An 18,039-nucleotide genomic window follows, 5' to 3' on the forward strand; every position below is an offset into this window, starting at 1 on the left:
ATCGCCCAATCAACTATTATTTATATTTCGTGTAAAATATTAATCTTTTTTTTTTGAGAGCTGTAAAATATTAATCTTGTTTTAGTTTGTCATGTGTAATCCAATATATACCATTACTTTCTATATCCCACTCTCGAATATGTATGACTAATAAAAAAAAAAAATCTACAATTTGTCAAATCAAACAAACATACACGCATGATAATTTTGGTGGTGAATATATTATGATATGCTAATTATTGTAGTGGATTGTAAATAATTACACTCAAATTGATGGTAACGCTAATGCCTCGATTATAAAGTCATCTAAATGGGACAACCTTATCTTTAAGTTAACTCAAAGTAACTTTTTAGTATTCCTTTTTGTTTGGGAATTTAAAATTGGATTGCTATAATCTCTTATGTCCCAACTTCTGCATTATTTTTATTAATATTTAATTTAATGCGTGTATAATAACACTTTCGTCAGTTCGTGAATGTGCATGTAATGGACTAATTAATAACACGCATATAATAAAATTATCCTTTCATATAAAATCATAAAATTGTTTTCATTTTGCGTGATCATTGTAAAAAAGTTCCCATCCCTAAATCAAATCAAATGATTTTTTTTTTATTTTTTTTTTATTTTTAACTCGATAGAGAATACGCAGTCTTCATCATTGATTTTTTTTTTGTCCTTGCATGTATAAAACAAAAACCCTATAATTATAACAAAATATTTCCTCACTGGTTTAGAATTATATAATTAATAATAAATACGTGGTTGATTCGCGCCAATATATTACTCCCTTCGTTCGAATTATCGTTTTTATATTGTGAACAGCGCGAGTTTTAAGAAAAAATGTGGATATTAGTAGATAATAATGGATATTGTAGTGAGTGAAGTTTGAGCTCATAATAAATATATTTTTTAATGAAAATATAAGGATAAGAGAATAAAGTGTTATGTGGATCCTACAATTATAAATAGAAGTGAAAATGATATCACGGACGGACCGAAATGACAAATGTTGAAACGATATCGCGGACGAATGGAGTAATAAATAAAGGGATACAATAAGGTAAATATGCATTTAAGGGGAAAATGAATGTGGCCTAAGCCCAAAGCCAATATTTTATAGTAATATAACAAATAAAAACAAATTAATCAAATTGATTAATTTGATATCTTCGTATTAACCCCCTTTCTTTTTTCTGAAGTGGGACCCACCAGGCTTAGATATAAGATTTTTTAACCTGCTTCACAACACACTGCACCATGCTATGCTCCACCTATTTAACTACTCCACCTGTTCATCAATCTCGACCCATTTTGTCATTTTCGTTTGTCCATTAATTCTTAACTCATTGTATTTTAATATTATTTTTTTCACTCATAATAAGGTGGAATTTTCATTCTACTCACAATACATTAGTAATTTTTTTAAAATTCGTGTTATTAGTAAATGGATCGAAAAATAGTGGACGGAGGGAGTAAAAGTTATTCTCTTACTCAACATTATTTCATGGTCCACATCTTTTATATGTTAATTTAATGACACACCTTTTCTTGTGAAGAGTCTAAAAAAATGTGTGACCACCCTCTATAAAAAGCTTTAATTTTTTTTGTCCTTTTTCTAATATTTATATTGGAATATTGGAACTGCAATTTTTAAAATATATTATTATTGGAACCGCTCTAGTACTATATTCACCACAAGCTAAATTACTCTATTTTTATAATTATTATCTTATTATAATGTTGCATATTCATGTGGTCAACATGGGACCCGAATTTGTAATTTACGTAAAATATAACTTATCTATATTCACCACAAGCTAATTACTTTATTATAATAATATTATTATTATGGGACGCAAATTTATTATTTTGGGTGATAAGTGACATTCTTTTTATTTCTTAAAGATGGATAAGACATTCCTAGACAGTAGTGACTAGTGAGTCAGTGACGCATTTAAAGAATATTTATAAATTATACTTTGTGTGTGTGACGAGCTCAATTTAGATAATAATAGTAGGATAAAATTAAATATTTTAAAAAATAAACATTTCCACGCCAATACACCATGATTAAACTTGCGTATTGTATTTATAGCTCGTCCAATGCAATTAATTTGCATTTTATAAGAAAAATAAAATCCATGTGAAAATCGAATTGATAATAAATTTACTTAAACCGTTGGTTCCACTAATAATATAACTCACATGGAGTAGTACAAAATTAAAACTCAAATAAATGTGAATGGTGACATGCACTCAGCTGAATTTAATGCCTAATAAAGATGAAAACAATGCTTTAATTTAGATAAACGGCAGTAACAATAAAAAGAAAAAAATCAAAATAATTCCTTTTTAACTCCTGTGTTGTTTATTCAAGTGATTTATGAACATAAACAGCGAAACCAAGTCATCAAAGCTTTTCTGTCTTTTACAAATGAAGAAAAAATGAAGTAATTGCGCTTAAATACACAATTTTTTTGCATAATTACAATTTTGTATTTATATTAAATTGTTCTGATTTTTTGTATATCAAATTAATGCCGCCATGGTTAATTTAGGTGACGTCGTGACTAGCTGAAGCAACATACATTCAACTATATTATTTAGTATAAACATCGAAAATTAATTTAAAGATAATTACAATTGTATGAAAAATAGCATAATTCAAGGTTTGTGTATTTAAAATTATAATTTATAAGTAAAATTAAAATTGAGTGGAATTTAATGTATTTTTACGGAATTGAAAAAAAGAATATGATCAAATTACAAAAGCAAGATAGCAGAATATTTACAAATGGCTAGTGGATAAAGTGGAGTAAACCAAACACCACACACAGTAGACACAAAGTAGGCGTGTTTAAGTTTTTTTTGTTTCAAGAAAACAAGTCCCAAAGAAAAGAACAAAAATCCACCACTGCAACTGTGAAACTGAATATTCATGGGATTGTGATATGTCAATGTCCCACTTTTGTTCTTCTCTATGCTTTTTTCACAGTGTACATTTATCTCTTTCTCTCTCATGTTTTAATGTTGTGGGATTTTATTTTCTTGCTTTCTTTTTTTTCATCTTTGCTTGGGAAAAAAAAATGTATTCTTGTGAGCCGCAAATTTGTCTGTGTCGATTTTAGGATGAGTTTTCAGCCTTTTTCTTGATTGGTTTGTATTTTTTATTTTAGTTAAAAAGAAAATGGAAAGTAGAGTAGCCCATGTGTCTCCTTTGCATGGTTTTTCTTTGAGCATTTGTCACTTCTTCCCTTTCCTTTTCATCCATTTTTGCTGATTCAAGTCACTATTTTTTTTTTTGGCCTTCTTCACTTTGTCTTAGTGTTTTTGTCCGTGGAAACAGCTGTGAGTTTGTGTGCGCCAGAAACCCTGAATGTGATTGTGGAGCCTCATATTTTTAGACCAAATTTAGTGCTATAAACATTTCTTGAGTTCAAGTGTGTGTGTGTCAGTGTGTGCGATAATGTGATTGTGGAATTCAAGTTTAGACCAAATGAGTATAAACATTTCTTGAATTTAACAAATTGTTGATACCTTTCCTGTGCATGGATGCTTTTCTTGATTCCTGTGTGTGTGTGTGTGTGTGTTTTTAAAGAGAGTGGGGAATATTGAATTATGAATAATTTCCCCTACTTTTTCAGGCACTTTTCTGCAATCATAAGTGATGCTTGTAATTCTGGTTGAGGGCTTAAAATGGGAGGGAAAGTGGAAAAGTGAATGAATGTTCATGTGATTTGCAGTTGGGAGTTGGTTGGGGGCACATTTCTCATTTTTGCTTTAGGGAAAAAACTCACTCAATTTCTTGAAATTTCTTGAAATTTTGGAAAATGGAGGGGTTGAATCAGAAGTCTCTGGAGAGGGTGGTTTCACAGAGAGCTTTCCAAATGGGGAGTTCATTTCCATGCCAAATTTGTGTGGTGGGATTTCTGTGTGGGGTTTGCATCGCCTCTCTGTTTCTTGCTGTTCTTACCTCATTTGGTGCTTCCAATTTTGGTGGTGTTTCCATCTCTCTCTTCTCTCCCGGGATATCTTCCCCCAATTCCACATCATCAACCGGTAAATGTTATTGTGATTGAGATTCTTTGATCTTGGATTAAATTTTCAAGATTCTTGTTTGTTTGTATCTTTGTTTTCACATATTTGCTGTTGCATGATCCTGGGCTTGAGTGTTTGCAGTTCATCCATGAGGCCACACTGGTTTAGGCCATGAGAGAGAGAGAAAGAGAGTTATTATTTTGGTGTTGTTGGATTGACTTTTCAAGATTCTTTTCTTTCTCTATTATTTGTATTTGCATCTTTTGTTCTTACAGAGATAAGGTCACTGGTTTTAGGGCCATGAGAGAGAGAGAGAGAGAGAGAGAGGCCTTTTAGTGTTGGTGTTGGACAAAACATAAGGGCCACTGGTTTAGGGCCATGAGAGGGGGAGAGAGAGAGGATTATTATTTTTAGTGTTGGAGAAAACAATGGTGATGAGATGATTAACAACCTCACTTTTCCTTGCTTTGGTAGCCTTTCTCTAGAAGCAACTTTATCCTTTTCTCCTTCATTCCTTAGCAAAGAGAAAAAGACTTACTTTAGTTGATAAGTCTTCCAAGATACACAAACCTCAAATGTGTAGAGAGAAAGTTCTAGGACAAGTTCATGATCAAGTATGTTGTAGTCGAGCAGTGAGTTTTGTTTACGTCGAGGATAAAATGTAGAAGCAGAGCCAGAGAAACGACAGTCTGTGTCGATGATACATTATCCAATAAAATCAAGAAAGATAAAAGCTAAATGTAGTTTTGTGTAATATCTAGTTTTGTTTCCTGAGAAATACCTCATTAGGCAATAGTGAGTTTTGCGATTCTGCAATGAAAACTCATCGTTCTTGATGAAAATGTTTATTATATCTCTTATGTGACTGATAATGTAGGAGGAGACTGTAGGACCTTTCTTAATGAGAATGAAAGAATTGCGTATCCGGATGAAAGAGATATAAGTGGGACAGATGAGAATGTTTCCTTACTATATAAAGCGTGGAGTGACCTTCTTGGTGAGTCGACTGACCAGATAAGATTGAGCAAATTGAATGTTCCGGAAGCCCCTCACTTGGAGGATTGCAAGTTGAGTAGCGAATTGAATCATCGTCTCGATACACGCCTCCCGAATGGGAGCTTCCCTCCATGGACATTTTGGAAAGGAATGTTGGACGACCTTCCACTGTCACCCATTGATGAGCAGCTTAAGCAATACAGGGATCGTGTAATATCTCAGGGAACTTATCCGCCATGGGTATGTAGCCTTTTATAGTCTCGACGTTGTATGCATTTTAGCACTTGCATAAATTGATATTCTTCTATGATAGTTTAAGTCATTTCGTTTGCAGCTAGCAAGTAAATTTCACCACTATGTTATTGCAAGATTGCTGTAGAATGTTTGGTCTTAATACTCATGATAGATGAATTTTGCCAGATCACGGGATCAGATGAGGAAAACTATCCTCTAACAAGGAAAGTGCAAAGGGACTTGTGGCTTCATCAGCATCCTGTGAACTGCAACGACCCTAGTGTGAAGTTTCTAGTAACGGATTGGGAGAGATTGCCCGGATTTGGCATCGGGGCGCAGTTTGCAGGAATGTGCGGCCTACTTGCCATTGCAATCAATGAGAATAGGGTGTTAGTAACAGACTACTACAATAGAGCTGATCATGATGGTTGTAAAGGTAAATACTTCATATCGTTGTAGATCTAATTTAGATAATTATCGATCAAAACCCCTTAGGGTAGTCGATAGTTAACACGTTGAAGTCATGCTTTGCTTCCTAGTTGGCCGTCTGTCGGAAGCTTCTAGTTGTAAACGCTGTGAAATAGTGTTTTCTGCTTAAGGTATAAGAGATTCCATTTCGTGTAGGTTCGTCAAGGTCTAGTTGGTCGTGTTATTTCGTCCCGGAGACCTCACTGGAGTGCAGGAAACGAGCCTTTGAACTTCTCCATGACAGAGTAGCATTGGAAAAGGGGATTATAACAGTTAAAGAAAACTATACTTCCAAAGAAATTTGGGCAGGACATATACCTAGGTGGGATGCTATATACATTGAATAGCAAAATTCGACCGTTGTGAAATTGCAACTCTAACTTAATGTTATACTTCAGGACATGGGGAAATCCATGGAGTATTATGCAGCCAACAACAGAGATAAACGGGAGCTTGTTAGTTCATCATCGGAAAATGGATCGTAGATGGTGGCGAGCTCAGGTAGACTAGACTGACTATCAAGGCTTTAACTCAAGAGCATGCTTTTTGTTAATATTCCTATCTTTTGGTTCATCCAACAGAGTCGTAATTCAATGCTTAACGAGATTGGTTTGTCAGGCAGTTCGCTACCTCATGAGGTTTCAGTCCGAGTATACGTGCAACTTGATGAACATTGCTCGACATACTGCATTCGGATGGGAATCTGCGAAAATGGTTCTTGCATCTTCCTCTGGACATATTTTTGAGGTTTGTCATTTCATTTTAAGGCCATATGGCAAGTAAATGATTTTTTACGAGTTCGTCTCCGTTCCTGCAGGGCGTACAAGAGCACAAGCGCGATATAGAAAGATTTGTATGGTCGAATCATAAACCATGGCTTCCCCGTCCGTTGCTAAGCATGCACGTGAGGATGGGCGATAAGGCGTGTGAGATGAAGGTGGTTGGATTCGACGATTACATGCTCCTAGCAGAGAAGGTCCGGAGGCGCTTCCCACATCTGAACCGCGTCTGGCTTTCTACTGAAATGCAGGTTGTGTCATTCGTTAGAAACGCCTCCTTACATTCATTGCGTATGCTAACTGTAGGAAGCGTTTGCATTCAGGATGTCGTTGACAGGTCAGAGTCCTACAAGGGCTGGAAGTTTCACTACACGAATGTGAGGCGACAAGCAGGGGAACATAACCATGGCGACTTATGAGGCGAGCCTTGGCAGGGAGACGAGCACCAACTATCCCCTCGTGAACTTCTTGATGGCCACGGAGGCCGACTTCTTCATCGGAGCATTGGGCTCGACGTGGTGCTTCCTCATAGACGGCATGAGGAACACCGGTGGGAAGGTGATGGCCGGTTACTTGAGTGTGAACAAGGACAGGTTTTGGTGAGAGCTATCGAACGAGCTGCCCCGAGTCCCTCCTCACGCTCTCGGAATTGTGGGACCGGACGAGCTCCGGTCGGAGCCCAAGCGACGGAAAACTAGAGCTCGAATAGCATATATGATGATGGCCAATGAAAGGTTGGTGAAATCATCTCTACATTCCACTGTTTGTGTTGTGAGGCTTGAGAAGAAGAGGTTGAATGAAGATAGAATGTGTGTTTAAATTGCTAATTACATATAATATTAATTTATTCTTTTGTGAATTCGACTGTATCTCCCTTTTTCTTGTCTATGAAAATCATTTCACTTACTGCAACACTTTAGTGGAAAAGTTTTTCAGTTGATTTCTGAGGCATAGCAGCAAATTTTGATAGCAATGTGTATAATTTGTCATAATTTTATGAAATTTCAAATGCAAAAAGTTCGCAACTTATACTCCCTCCGTCCGCCAAGATTATGTCACAATTACTATATCGGGCGTCCGCCAAGATTATGTCACTTTCCTTTTAAGGCAATGGTCCCACCATCCTCTTTAATATTTTATCCTTACTAACACTCTTTATTTACAAAAAAACCCACCCAAAATTCAATCTCAACCACACATCTTATAAAGTGGTGAGACCCTTTCTCCACTACATCAAAATCATCACAAATTTTATTAAATCTCGTGCCCAACCAATTTGACATAATCTTGGCGGACGGAGGGAGTATCAAAATAAATAAAAATTTACCAAGCTATCATTAGAATTTAATACAAGCAAGATAATTAAGTATATATCAGAATTTTTGAAAATACAAACTTCTATAGAAATAATAGATTTTTATTAGAAATGAAGAATTATAATAGTAGTTCAATAGCATTCAAATAATTAAATGTTACAAAAAATGAAACTAAACTCAAAATAAATTTGTAGTAAAATAATCACTAGTATATTTTTGCACAAATTTGAAAGCTCGAATTTAGACGTTCATCCTTATATCAAAGCAAAAAATTTATTGTGGACTTAAAAATCGTAAAATATTACTCCATTCGTTCCGTTAAAGATGACTCATTTTCCATTTTCAATCGTCCCATTAAAAATGACTCATTTTCATAAAATACAATATCTAACTCTTGAAAAAATGTAGACTTTACAACTTTTATCCAATTAACACTTTTTCTTTAATCTTCGTGTCAAAAAGAAGTGAGTTATGTTTAATGAGACGAAGAGAATATTATATCTCGTATTTTTTCAACACAAAGCCCCCTACAAAAGAAAACCACCATACGTAGGCGTAAGTTGACATCATAATGAAAGGAAATCTGCTTGGAATTGTATCTTTACATCCAACTGCTGTTTACAAAAGACAACTGTAGCTAATTATTCCAAAAAAATGAAAACAACAACTACAAGAGTCGAGGAATCAAGAAAGAAAAAAAAGCAAGCAAAAAAAAAGAAAGGGACAGAACTAGAAATGTACTAGGAAGCAATTTGATACTGCCTCCAAATGAAATAATTAATAAAAATATTTCTTACAACTGACAAAGAACCAAGTGCTAAAAAAGGCTGTGAACTAACATAATCTATTTGCTTGTTAGTATCAAATCAACAAATGCGCAACCTCGCCGAGCCTTTTCCCTGTTCCCCGTGGCGACATTTCTAACAGGCAAGCACGCTACCTGAAGGTGAGCTCAAAATTTCCAGAAACGAGTCTTCGAGACAGACGAGCAGAGCAAGTGAGTGAGCAGGACTGCTGAATCCCCCTTCCTACAGCTTATAATGCTCCGTAGCCAGCAGCTATATGCGAGGAATTCATAGTAGAGTCCTGAAAATATGCAGACCCGACATAAGCATCAAAGCGTAGGAGCCTATTCGAGCCTATACAGAAGAAAATTCTATAATAAAATTAACAAGAATCTTACCGAACAGAAGTCAGAAAGGAGCCTCGAGTGATTCATCCCAAACATCTGCACTTCCATTAGAGGCATCTTCTGCATCTTCCTCCATGGAGAGCCTAATGTATTCTCGGTGAGCAAAGCGATCCCATTCCGTCAAATTTGGGTTCTCGCGCTCCTGTCCAGTTTTTATAGTTGAGAAGAGAATGGACATTTCAGTTCTTGGGAGTAGCAATTGAAAAGTTTGCAATTTACCTGGCGAATTAGAAATGGATCACGGGTCTCGAAAGCCATGAACTTGTTAAGGTTAAACAGGATATTGAAAACACTGCCAGAAAGTCTGCTTCCTTTTATATCTCGCAACGTGAAAAAGCTGTCATCCTGCATATCACAATTTGAATTTAATCAGATGTCGTAACAGGTTACTACTATATTGCGACGTGCGCAGCTTCAAGGTCGATACTTGTAGCACCATGAATACATCACAAATGAACTTCGGCTTCCTCAGCCATAATATCTCAGCTTGTTCAGAGAAACATCTTAGAATTTCCGTCAGATTACAATCCTACAATGGTCTAAATTTTGTCAGAATTTTTTAAAGTGAATAAAGCTACAATTCAATGAGAACCTTAGAATGGGAAAAAAGCAAAAATATTTAATGTTGTGAAGATGAGACCGGAACTTTTAGTCTCCATTTTAAATTTATAAAGCTAAGAGGGAAGTCTAAGCATTACAAGGACTTTTGAGCAGAAATTTTTATTTCAGAATACGGAAGAGAAAACAAAGCAAATGCAAGGACGGCACCTTTAGACACATAAAGCACAACTGAGATATGTAAGAAAAATAAGCCATTTCCAATCTACTAAAAGTGTCACCTCTGGGTGAACCATGTCAACAATTTGACACAGTATATCTTCAAAAAGCACAGGCTCTTGGGCCATGCATTCCATTCTATGCAACTGCTCCTCATAAAAGAATTGCATTTCATTCCTTGTTATAATTCCATTACCATCCAAATCTATGCACTTGAACCTGAAAAGGACAACATTATTTGACTCACATATATAAGAAATAATCCACCAAATATTTTGAGCAAAAAGAGAACACCTAACACATAAACCCAAGTACATTATATTCTCTTAGCTTGATTATAATAGTTACTAATCATGACTAACAAACATTTAAAACCTTTCACAGGAAAAGTTAAAATCCAGGTTCTGCTCTAAGGCCTCAAGTCATTGATATTGAGCCCCTACAGGATTAATTACCAAAGTACTGTGCTCCTTGCATGAAAGAAATTTATTCCACAATCCTCTAATAAAATACTGTGGAAAGAAGCAAAATCTTTAGTGAGTTACTTCTTGAAAGGGCTCAGGAACACCCATACTTACAACCATGCAACTCACACGTATAAAGAACTCAAAGGATTCAGGCTCCATTTTCCTGATTATCCATCCATTAGCCACATGGAGGCCACACCTTCAGCAAATGATAAACATCATACATGATAATATGACATGATAGAAAGAACCTAACAAACATTCAAGATTCGATGATCATGCTGCCTTGCTTTTTATTTGACAACTTAGATCTTGCACATACCAATACTCAAGACTAGGGTCCGATGATTTATCCTCCTCTGACAATATGAAGTAGACAAAATCTTCATATCCCATCTTTCCTTCAACCTTACTGGTGAACTTTCTCGGAACCTTGCAAATTTAAGGAACAATGCTTAGAAAGATGGCAACCCAACTAGTCTCGAATAGTATGAAGAATGAGGAAACCACAGACCTGAGAAAATATTCTATCAACAATCCTGTAGGTAAGTGCGTGGTTACCATATCTGATGAGGTTTTCTTTGTCAATCAAAAAATCATGATCTGAGTCCAGCTCCCAGAACTTGCAGTATATCACATAAAAATGCTCATAGGAGAAGTACCTGAAGAAGTGAGATAACAGGAAGAAATGAGATAACAGAATGCTGTAGCAACATACACTAGTAAAATGCAAAATAGTGAATACTAAAGCATTTACAATACCCCTAGTCCAAGATTGCTGCTTGATAATTTATAGCGAGAAATGATATATAATGTTATATTGGAAATATATTTACAATCTAGTGGGACCATTGAACATCCATAAGTTACTTTTTCACTTTTCTAAGAAGAAGAAGAAGATAATCATTGCCGAACAGATAGACAAGAAAAATAAGACAATAAGATTCTCTTTCATTACCTCAAGACTTTGTTAATATCCTCTTCTTCATCTGCATGCTGCATTGCAGCAATCAAGTTTGAGCGTCTCAGCTCCCTCAGGGTAAGACGACTATTACCCGCTCTATTCACATAATAAAATATTCTGTATATTACAGTTTCAGCTGTAGATAGATGAATAGGACTGTTAATTTCAATCAAAAAATTGGGAACTTCCAACAACTAATAGGAAAAGTAAGTTTAAGAAAATTAGCAGATCATACAAAGTCAGCAAACAGTCCAGCCAACCCATTGAAACTTGCGTTCGGACAAGCAAACCAACACTGCCCTAGAAAATATAAAAGAAACTATAGGCATTGGAGAACTACTGAAGAGTTGTTAAAAATATCCATGCTTCTCTTCATCAATCATATATGTTCCATTCTAGCAAATGTTGAAAACAAAATGAGAAGACTAAACAAAATCCAACAAGTTACTTTTAGAACACCTGTTCAGGGGAAGAGAAAAAAGAAAAGGTACAAAATCTCCTGTTCAGGGTAAGAAGAAAAAGCACAGGTGCGCAATGCATTAACTACTTTTGTAGAACTTCCAACTAGAGAAAAGAATAAAGTTACCCAACAAGGTTCAACCAAAATTCATAAAACAAGAGAGCACTCATCCTAGAACATCTCCAGCTTGAGAGGGAGTATTAGAATTAGATGTGTTACAAGGTTCAAACAAAATTCATAAAACAAGAAAGCACTCATCCTAGAACATCTCCAGCTTGAGAGGGAGTGTTAGAATTAGATGTGTTACATGTGTATATATGGTATAAATTGTTGAGCAGGTTAGTGCTTTCCTAGTTCAGTTAGGACTCTTGTGTATATATAGGTGCTTTGATCAGTAGAGATATAGAGAAAATTTTCCCCAACATCATGTTTCTCCATTTGATTTAACAAGTTCCAACCCCATAGATCAACAAAAACACAGGAATGAGAAAGCCAAGAAAGAAGTAGGTAAGATCATCATCTACAATTTATTCAAGTGGTAGCATCACGAACAAGGAATGGCCAAGCATAAGCTTTCAATTGTCATTGCGAATCATTATTTGTCCACATAGATCTACCAAGACTTAGTGTCATTGCTAGACCTTCATGTTCATATTAGTAAAAGAGATCAAACAAGCAAGCAAAAGGCAGATACTAGTAGAAGGGTTAGATTAGTTATGTTCATCAGGTAACTATGCTTGATACTATGATAAGATGGTTGAGCTAACAGCAGAAAGGTCCCAAACAATGTCCAGTACATGAAATGGAGCAACAGTTATTTAAAACACAAAGATATTGATTTGTAGTGCAAATCTGGTGACAAGTACAAAGTGCCAGAATGATAATTAAATTTTAGAGTGACATCAAGCAATGGAAAATTATATTCAAGGATCTAGCACAAACATAAGCTTCTTTGTAGAAGAATAACAACTATGACTAGTGACTTTTTAACCAAAGAAAAGTTCAACTTCAACCAATATGATTCAGTAACAGTAAATAAGTGCAAAAATACAGGATACGACATACCATATCTTTCTTGAAATTCAGGTGTACTCTGCAGGAATTCTAACCCAGGATGAGTGGTCAAAAGTTCTCGAAGAACAGGTTTAAAGTCATCCTATTTCAAGGTCATAACGTTACCAACATATGAAGAAGCTATTAATAACTAGCTAACTCAATTTCTGTATTAAAATACTAAGAAATTTGTTCAACCTGGACCAAGTGTCTGTGCTCTGGTTGCTTCAAGATTGTGAATAACTGTGTTGCTAGATCCTTGGTCAACATGTTTCTATTAATCCAATAATCGACAAACGCATCCCTGTTTGGACAAAATAAGCCGAAGTGAGAGTACATACAACTGTAAACAAGAACATCAGAACCATGAATCATCACTAAGAAATTCAATGACAATTGCAACGAGTTCAATTTCCAAGAAAATGTTGCCTGCAATTGCAAACTTATCAGTTTAAGGTCAAGCAGAGTGGGTTTCACATGGAAGTTCATCTGCAGAAATTGTATACCATGTTAATTTTTAATTGAAATTTTAGAACAATTCAAGATAATGATGGACCCAATTCAAAGAATTTCTTCAAAAAAATGGGACCTCATACTTAGTAGCAAAATGGCAGCCCATAAACCATACATCACGATGAAGTGGTAAAGTATGGGCATGGAAAATATACCAAAAATATGAAAACAGGATGATCACTTTACAGATACTGAAACTTAACACAGTCGGATCATGGATTAACATGAGGACACACGGAATGTGTTATGTTAGTTCCAATACAGCTGATGCTCACATCAAATTTTTGGAGTAGTTCAAACATTACTAATTCTAATATACAAGTGGTATGACCAAAGCTGGTATTACTTTAACGAATAAATAATTCACTACAATTACCTGGTCACAATTCCAGTTCCCTCAGTGTCGATCTTTCTAAATAGTACAGTAGAAAAGAAAGACGGGAGCTTGCAAATTTCCTTCGTTACTGGTTTGAATTCTGAAAATCCATAAAAAATGTATCAGTCATTAGTAGGTAATTAACCAGTGAACATTCTAAGACTACATCACTTGCACATCTAGCCAATCTCACCATGCATTTGCAGTCCATCTACATGACCATAAAAAAATTGGTTGATTCTAAACAAGCACCGCTCTTTCAATTCATTAGGTGGTGGGCGGCCATTTTGGAAATAGAACTGCAAAATCACAAGTATTATCAAGTGAACTATACCTACTCACTGCCCAGAAAGAGGGGGAGGGAGGGGGAGCTGCAGGATTCTAAGATAAAAACTTGGAAACAGTTAACAAAGATTAACAACACATCAACTAATTCAACCTGAGGTATAAGCTCTTTCACAGGCTCATTCACTAATTTCAAGGGAGAGCCTAAAGCAGAAGGGCCTGCCCTCTGTTTCGTGATTCGAGGAGAACCTGATGAACTCCTTGGTGAAAGTGGCGGCGTACTACCTGCGGGAAACATTGAAGGCAGTGTATTGCTAGCTGCAGCATTTGTGCTAGCTGATCCAGCAGCATTCAAGGGACCACCTCCCTTGGCATTATTGAGCAACGATTTTACCTGCATATTATAGGTGGATAAGAATACATCTGATTCCTTTCAACTATAACGAGACTAAACCTAAAATATTCTGGGCAGTTTCGAGGGGAAAAAGTTCAGCAAATTTTGAAGGACGGCAAAGACATATTACAGCATTCATCCCAAATTTATGCTTCCATGTCCATCAAAAGTACATCTAAATGAAGAATTTCCACAAAGGTAAATTCCAGTTGAAATTCCAGTTGAACTAACAGTGTGATGCTGCGGGTGGCATAAATTTCCCAAGAATACAACTTCCAATCACTATGGGTGGCAGAAATTGTTCGAGAATACAACTTTATAAGAACAGACAAAACTTTAACTTTCCCTCACATAAGAACTCATATCAGAAACGAAATGGTCGGTTTATAGAAACTCTTAAGAGTAGCAGATTTATTATGTCCTAAAAATTACCACATGTTTTAGAGAAATATTTAGAAATGACTGACCTGCAACAGAGGAAAGTTTGACTTGTGATATTAGAAATTGCATTACTATGGAGAAAGATTTTGACTATCCAATTTGTATGATGACAATCAATGCTTAAAGTCCAACACTTATTACAAGAATCTAAAGTTTTTATTAAAAATCCATTTGATTTGAAAACTCCAAAAATGTGATAACGCTCTCAATTTATTTAAGCATGAACATACTAAAGGGTATTGATATCAGCCCAAAATATGGAATTTCAACTAAATGTATCCCAGAAAGTTGTGACAATAATGAAATTTATTAGAGTTATAATAGTATTCTATATCAACTATTCAAGTAAAAATACCACAAGATGGAATGGAATTAAAGAAGCATGACTGGTTCAGCTAAAAGGAAAATGATGTGATCTTTCCAAGATGATGACGCACTTCATGGTTTATATAGAAAAATTACATGGTTTTTCCATGCACTAAAAGTGTCTCAGCGTATTCGATTAAATACATAATCAATATTTAAATATCATTCTGATCAATTTAAGCAATTGACAATACAGAATCTCACTTACATTTAATTCTCCAGTGTCCTAAACATGAATACATCTTACTAATCATTATTAATGACTCAACTATTACTAATATCAGATGATCGATATGCCAATGAACAAGAGCAGGTGTCATCACATGAAGTAGTCAATAGTTAAGTTCAGTTCTTTAACCATGAGCCATGCAACACCAATGAATACCACTTGGCCAATTTCATTTCCATACGGGCTCTTACCACATTAAACAACCGGCTTGTCCTCGACCAGCCTTAGTGATAGAGGTTTCTATAACTGTCTGCTTATAACATAGATGTCCTCATAAAGTGGCTCAAAAGCACATCGATGTTAGCAAGCGGAAGATCCCTATCACTTTTTAGATTGTTTACAGTAGTTGCTAATTCATTTATCTATTCTGAAATATTGCTAAAGCATAAATGTCTCAATGGTTTATCAACAACAATCAGAAACAAACTAAAGCCCATAACTTTATCTCTTCCTTCCTGCAATCCCCACCGAAAACCAACGACTAATAAATAAAATTGCATGTGGAATCCACCATTCCCACTCACTTACCCATATTTCCACATATTAGCTAACCTAACCCGCCAAACTACACATAAACTGCGACCGAATCACGAAAGAGATCGTCGACCGAAAAACCAAACAAAAAGAGAAAAGCAATTACCAATGAATTGGTTTCCGGCAGCGACAGCCACTGATCAAATAGCTTTTCGGCAACATACGGGTTGGCTTTAATGGCCAGCGGCGACACCTCCTGAAGCTGCAATAGTTCAGCATCGAGGGACGTGACATCACCATTGAAATCCAAATCCATCTCTATTCCCTCAAAATATCCCCAAAAATCACAATACAACTCGCAACCCTCAGATCCTCCCGCGCTTCTTCAACCATCAAACACAGTCCGAGACCCGACAGGAAAAAAGAGCCCGAATTTCCCTCGCTCGCGGATCTTAATCAATTCAAAATCGGCAAAAGACGGAATTGATCCAAAAATCGGTATCGGTGCAGCAGCGGAGAGCAAACCCTAGAATGGATTGAGAGGAGAGATCGGAGAGACGGAATTTACAGAGAGAGATTGCAAACCCTTAGCAGAGGAAAAGTGTGTGCATAAAATGTGTGTGCCAGTGCGTGTGGGGTGGAGGTGGAGAGAGTGAATAGTGTGGATATAAATTCATTATTTTGAGAGATTCTTACAAAGCAAAATTGCTTTCGTTTTAACAAAATTTGGAATGTAAGATAAATTGGAAGAGACTCGTCAAAATTTGTATTATTATTTATGCTATTATTATATATTAAATTTAACACATGCTATTATTTTGGTTGACTTTGAATATGTTGAGTTCAACCTTTTAATATTAGTTTTTTTTATAAATAAAAAAATCAACGCTCATTTTTTATTTCATGATAGAAGATATAAATTGTTGCAAAATTAGCATGCAGTGCAATTTATTTATGTATTATATTTTATATTTTATATTTGAGTTCAACCTTTTTATATTAGTTTTTTTAATTTTTTTTAATCAACGCTCATTTATGTTTCATAATTGAAGATAAATTGTTGCAAAATTGGCATGCAGTGCAATTTATTTATATATTAAATAATGACAATCCATTTCTGTCCATCTCAGTCTTTTTTTTAAAAAAATCTATATTAGAGGTCGAAGAATTGAGAAACAAAATCAAATTTATTCCATTACAAATTGAATTCATAAAAGAAGATTTAAAATTTTCTTTCAAAAAAAATAAAATCATAAGCACATTAGTTGAGCTTGAGGGCCTGTTTATTCACAAAATATTGAAATTTGAAAAATCCACTTCACATTGAATTGAATAAAAAATTGGAACTTTTTTTTTGTATTGATCAATTTCTACTCATATTTAGTAGTAACACATGACACTAGTCGAAGTTGATAACAATATGTTTTTATAAGGGGTTATTGCCATAAAATACATGTGATTTGTGTGTGTGCGTGTGTGAGAGAGAGAGATGTGTACGTGTGATTTGGCAATTCTGACAGCCACGTTGGCAATTCCGGCAACCACGTTAGCAATTCGGCTGCCACCTCAAATTAATTTGAGCAAAATTGTAAATGATGGTATAATTGAGAACAAATTATAAATTCATGTATTTTTTGGTCAAAAAAAAAGTGATGATATAAACTAGAAAATTGACAAACTTGATGTATTTTATGGCAATAACCCCTTTTTATAATAACCACTATGATAAAAGAGGTGATCTCTTATGAGGGCATTCTCACACGAGGACACGTGAAAACTACATCCAATTCAATTATAGGTAATAAATTTTATTTGAAGATTAATAAATCTTAACTAAATTAATAAATTCTGATTGAATGTGATCATATGCCTAGTCGTCATAGACTTTATCATGATAAAAACATGTTTTTCTAACCACTATAGGTGAAAAAAGTTGGAGATACCCTTGAATGAAAGAAACTCGATTTTTGGTGATTTTAATAATTTGATTTATTACGAGTGGAATAAAGGTCACATTTTTATTGTAATTTAAAAATATCACCTTTGGGTATTTTGGTATGATTTTTTTTTTAAATGTTACCTTTGGGGTATTTTGGTATGAATTTGTTTCGCTTAAACGCAATGGTTCCTTCATCTAAAGGTTATTTATAGATTTAACAAAAATATGGCTAGAAAAATATTTGAATAGTTGATATTACATAAAACACTAATTG

General features: G+C 35.1%; 1 protein-coding gene and 1 pseudogene across 1 annotated transcript; one reads left to right on the forward strand and one right to left on the reverse strand.

Annotated features, from left to right (window-relative positions):
- The first annotated feature begins 3,088 nt into the window (after nucleotides 1-3,088).
- LOC131006080 (uncharacterized) lies at nucleotides 3,089-7,378 on the forward strand (annotated as a pseudogene).
- A 1,029-nt stretch (nucleotides 7,379-8,407) lies between these two features.
- Nucleotides 8,408-16,716, reverse strand: LOC131006081 (serine/threonine protein phosphatase 2A regulatory subunit B''beta-like). The gene is made up of 13 exons (XM_057933224.1): nucleotides 15,993-16,716; nucleotides 14,077-14,316; nucleotides 13,831-13,936; nucleotides 13,638-13,737; nucleotides 12,947-13,052; nucleotides 12,761-12,851; nucleotides 11,230-11,371; nucleotides 10,786-10,933; nucleotides 10,594-10,703; nucleotides 9,867-10,023; nucleotides 9,247-9,372; nucleotides 9,019-9,169; nucleotides 8,408-8,921 (listed from the first exon to the last, which is right to left on the reverse strand). The coding sequence occupies exons 1-12, from the start codon at nucleotides 16,140-16,142 to the stop codon at nucleotides 9,029-9,031; spliced, it is 1,617 nt and encodes a 538-aa protein (XP_057789207.1). The 5' UTR covers nucleotides 16,143-16,716; the 3' UTR covers nucleotides 8,408-8,921; nucleotides 9,019-9,028.
- Between the last annotated feature and the right edge of the window lie 1,323 nt (nucleotides 16,717-18,039).

This window comes from Salvia miltiorrhiza, chromosome 1, assembly GCF_028751815.1.
Source record: "Salvia miltiorrhiza cultivar Shanhuang (shh) chromosome 1, IMPLAD_Smil_shh, whole genome shotgun sequence".
In the NCBI taxonomy this organism is placed as follows: domain Eukaryota; kingdom Viridiplantae; phylum Streptophyta; class Magnoliopsida; order Lamiales; family Lamiaceae; genus Salvia; species Salvia miltiorrhiza.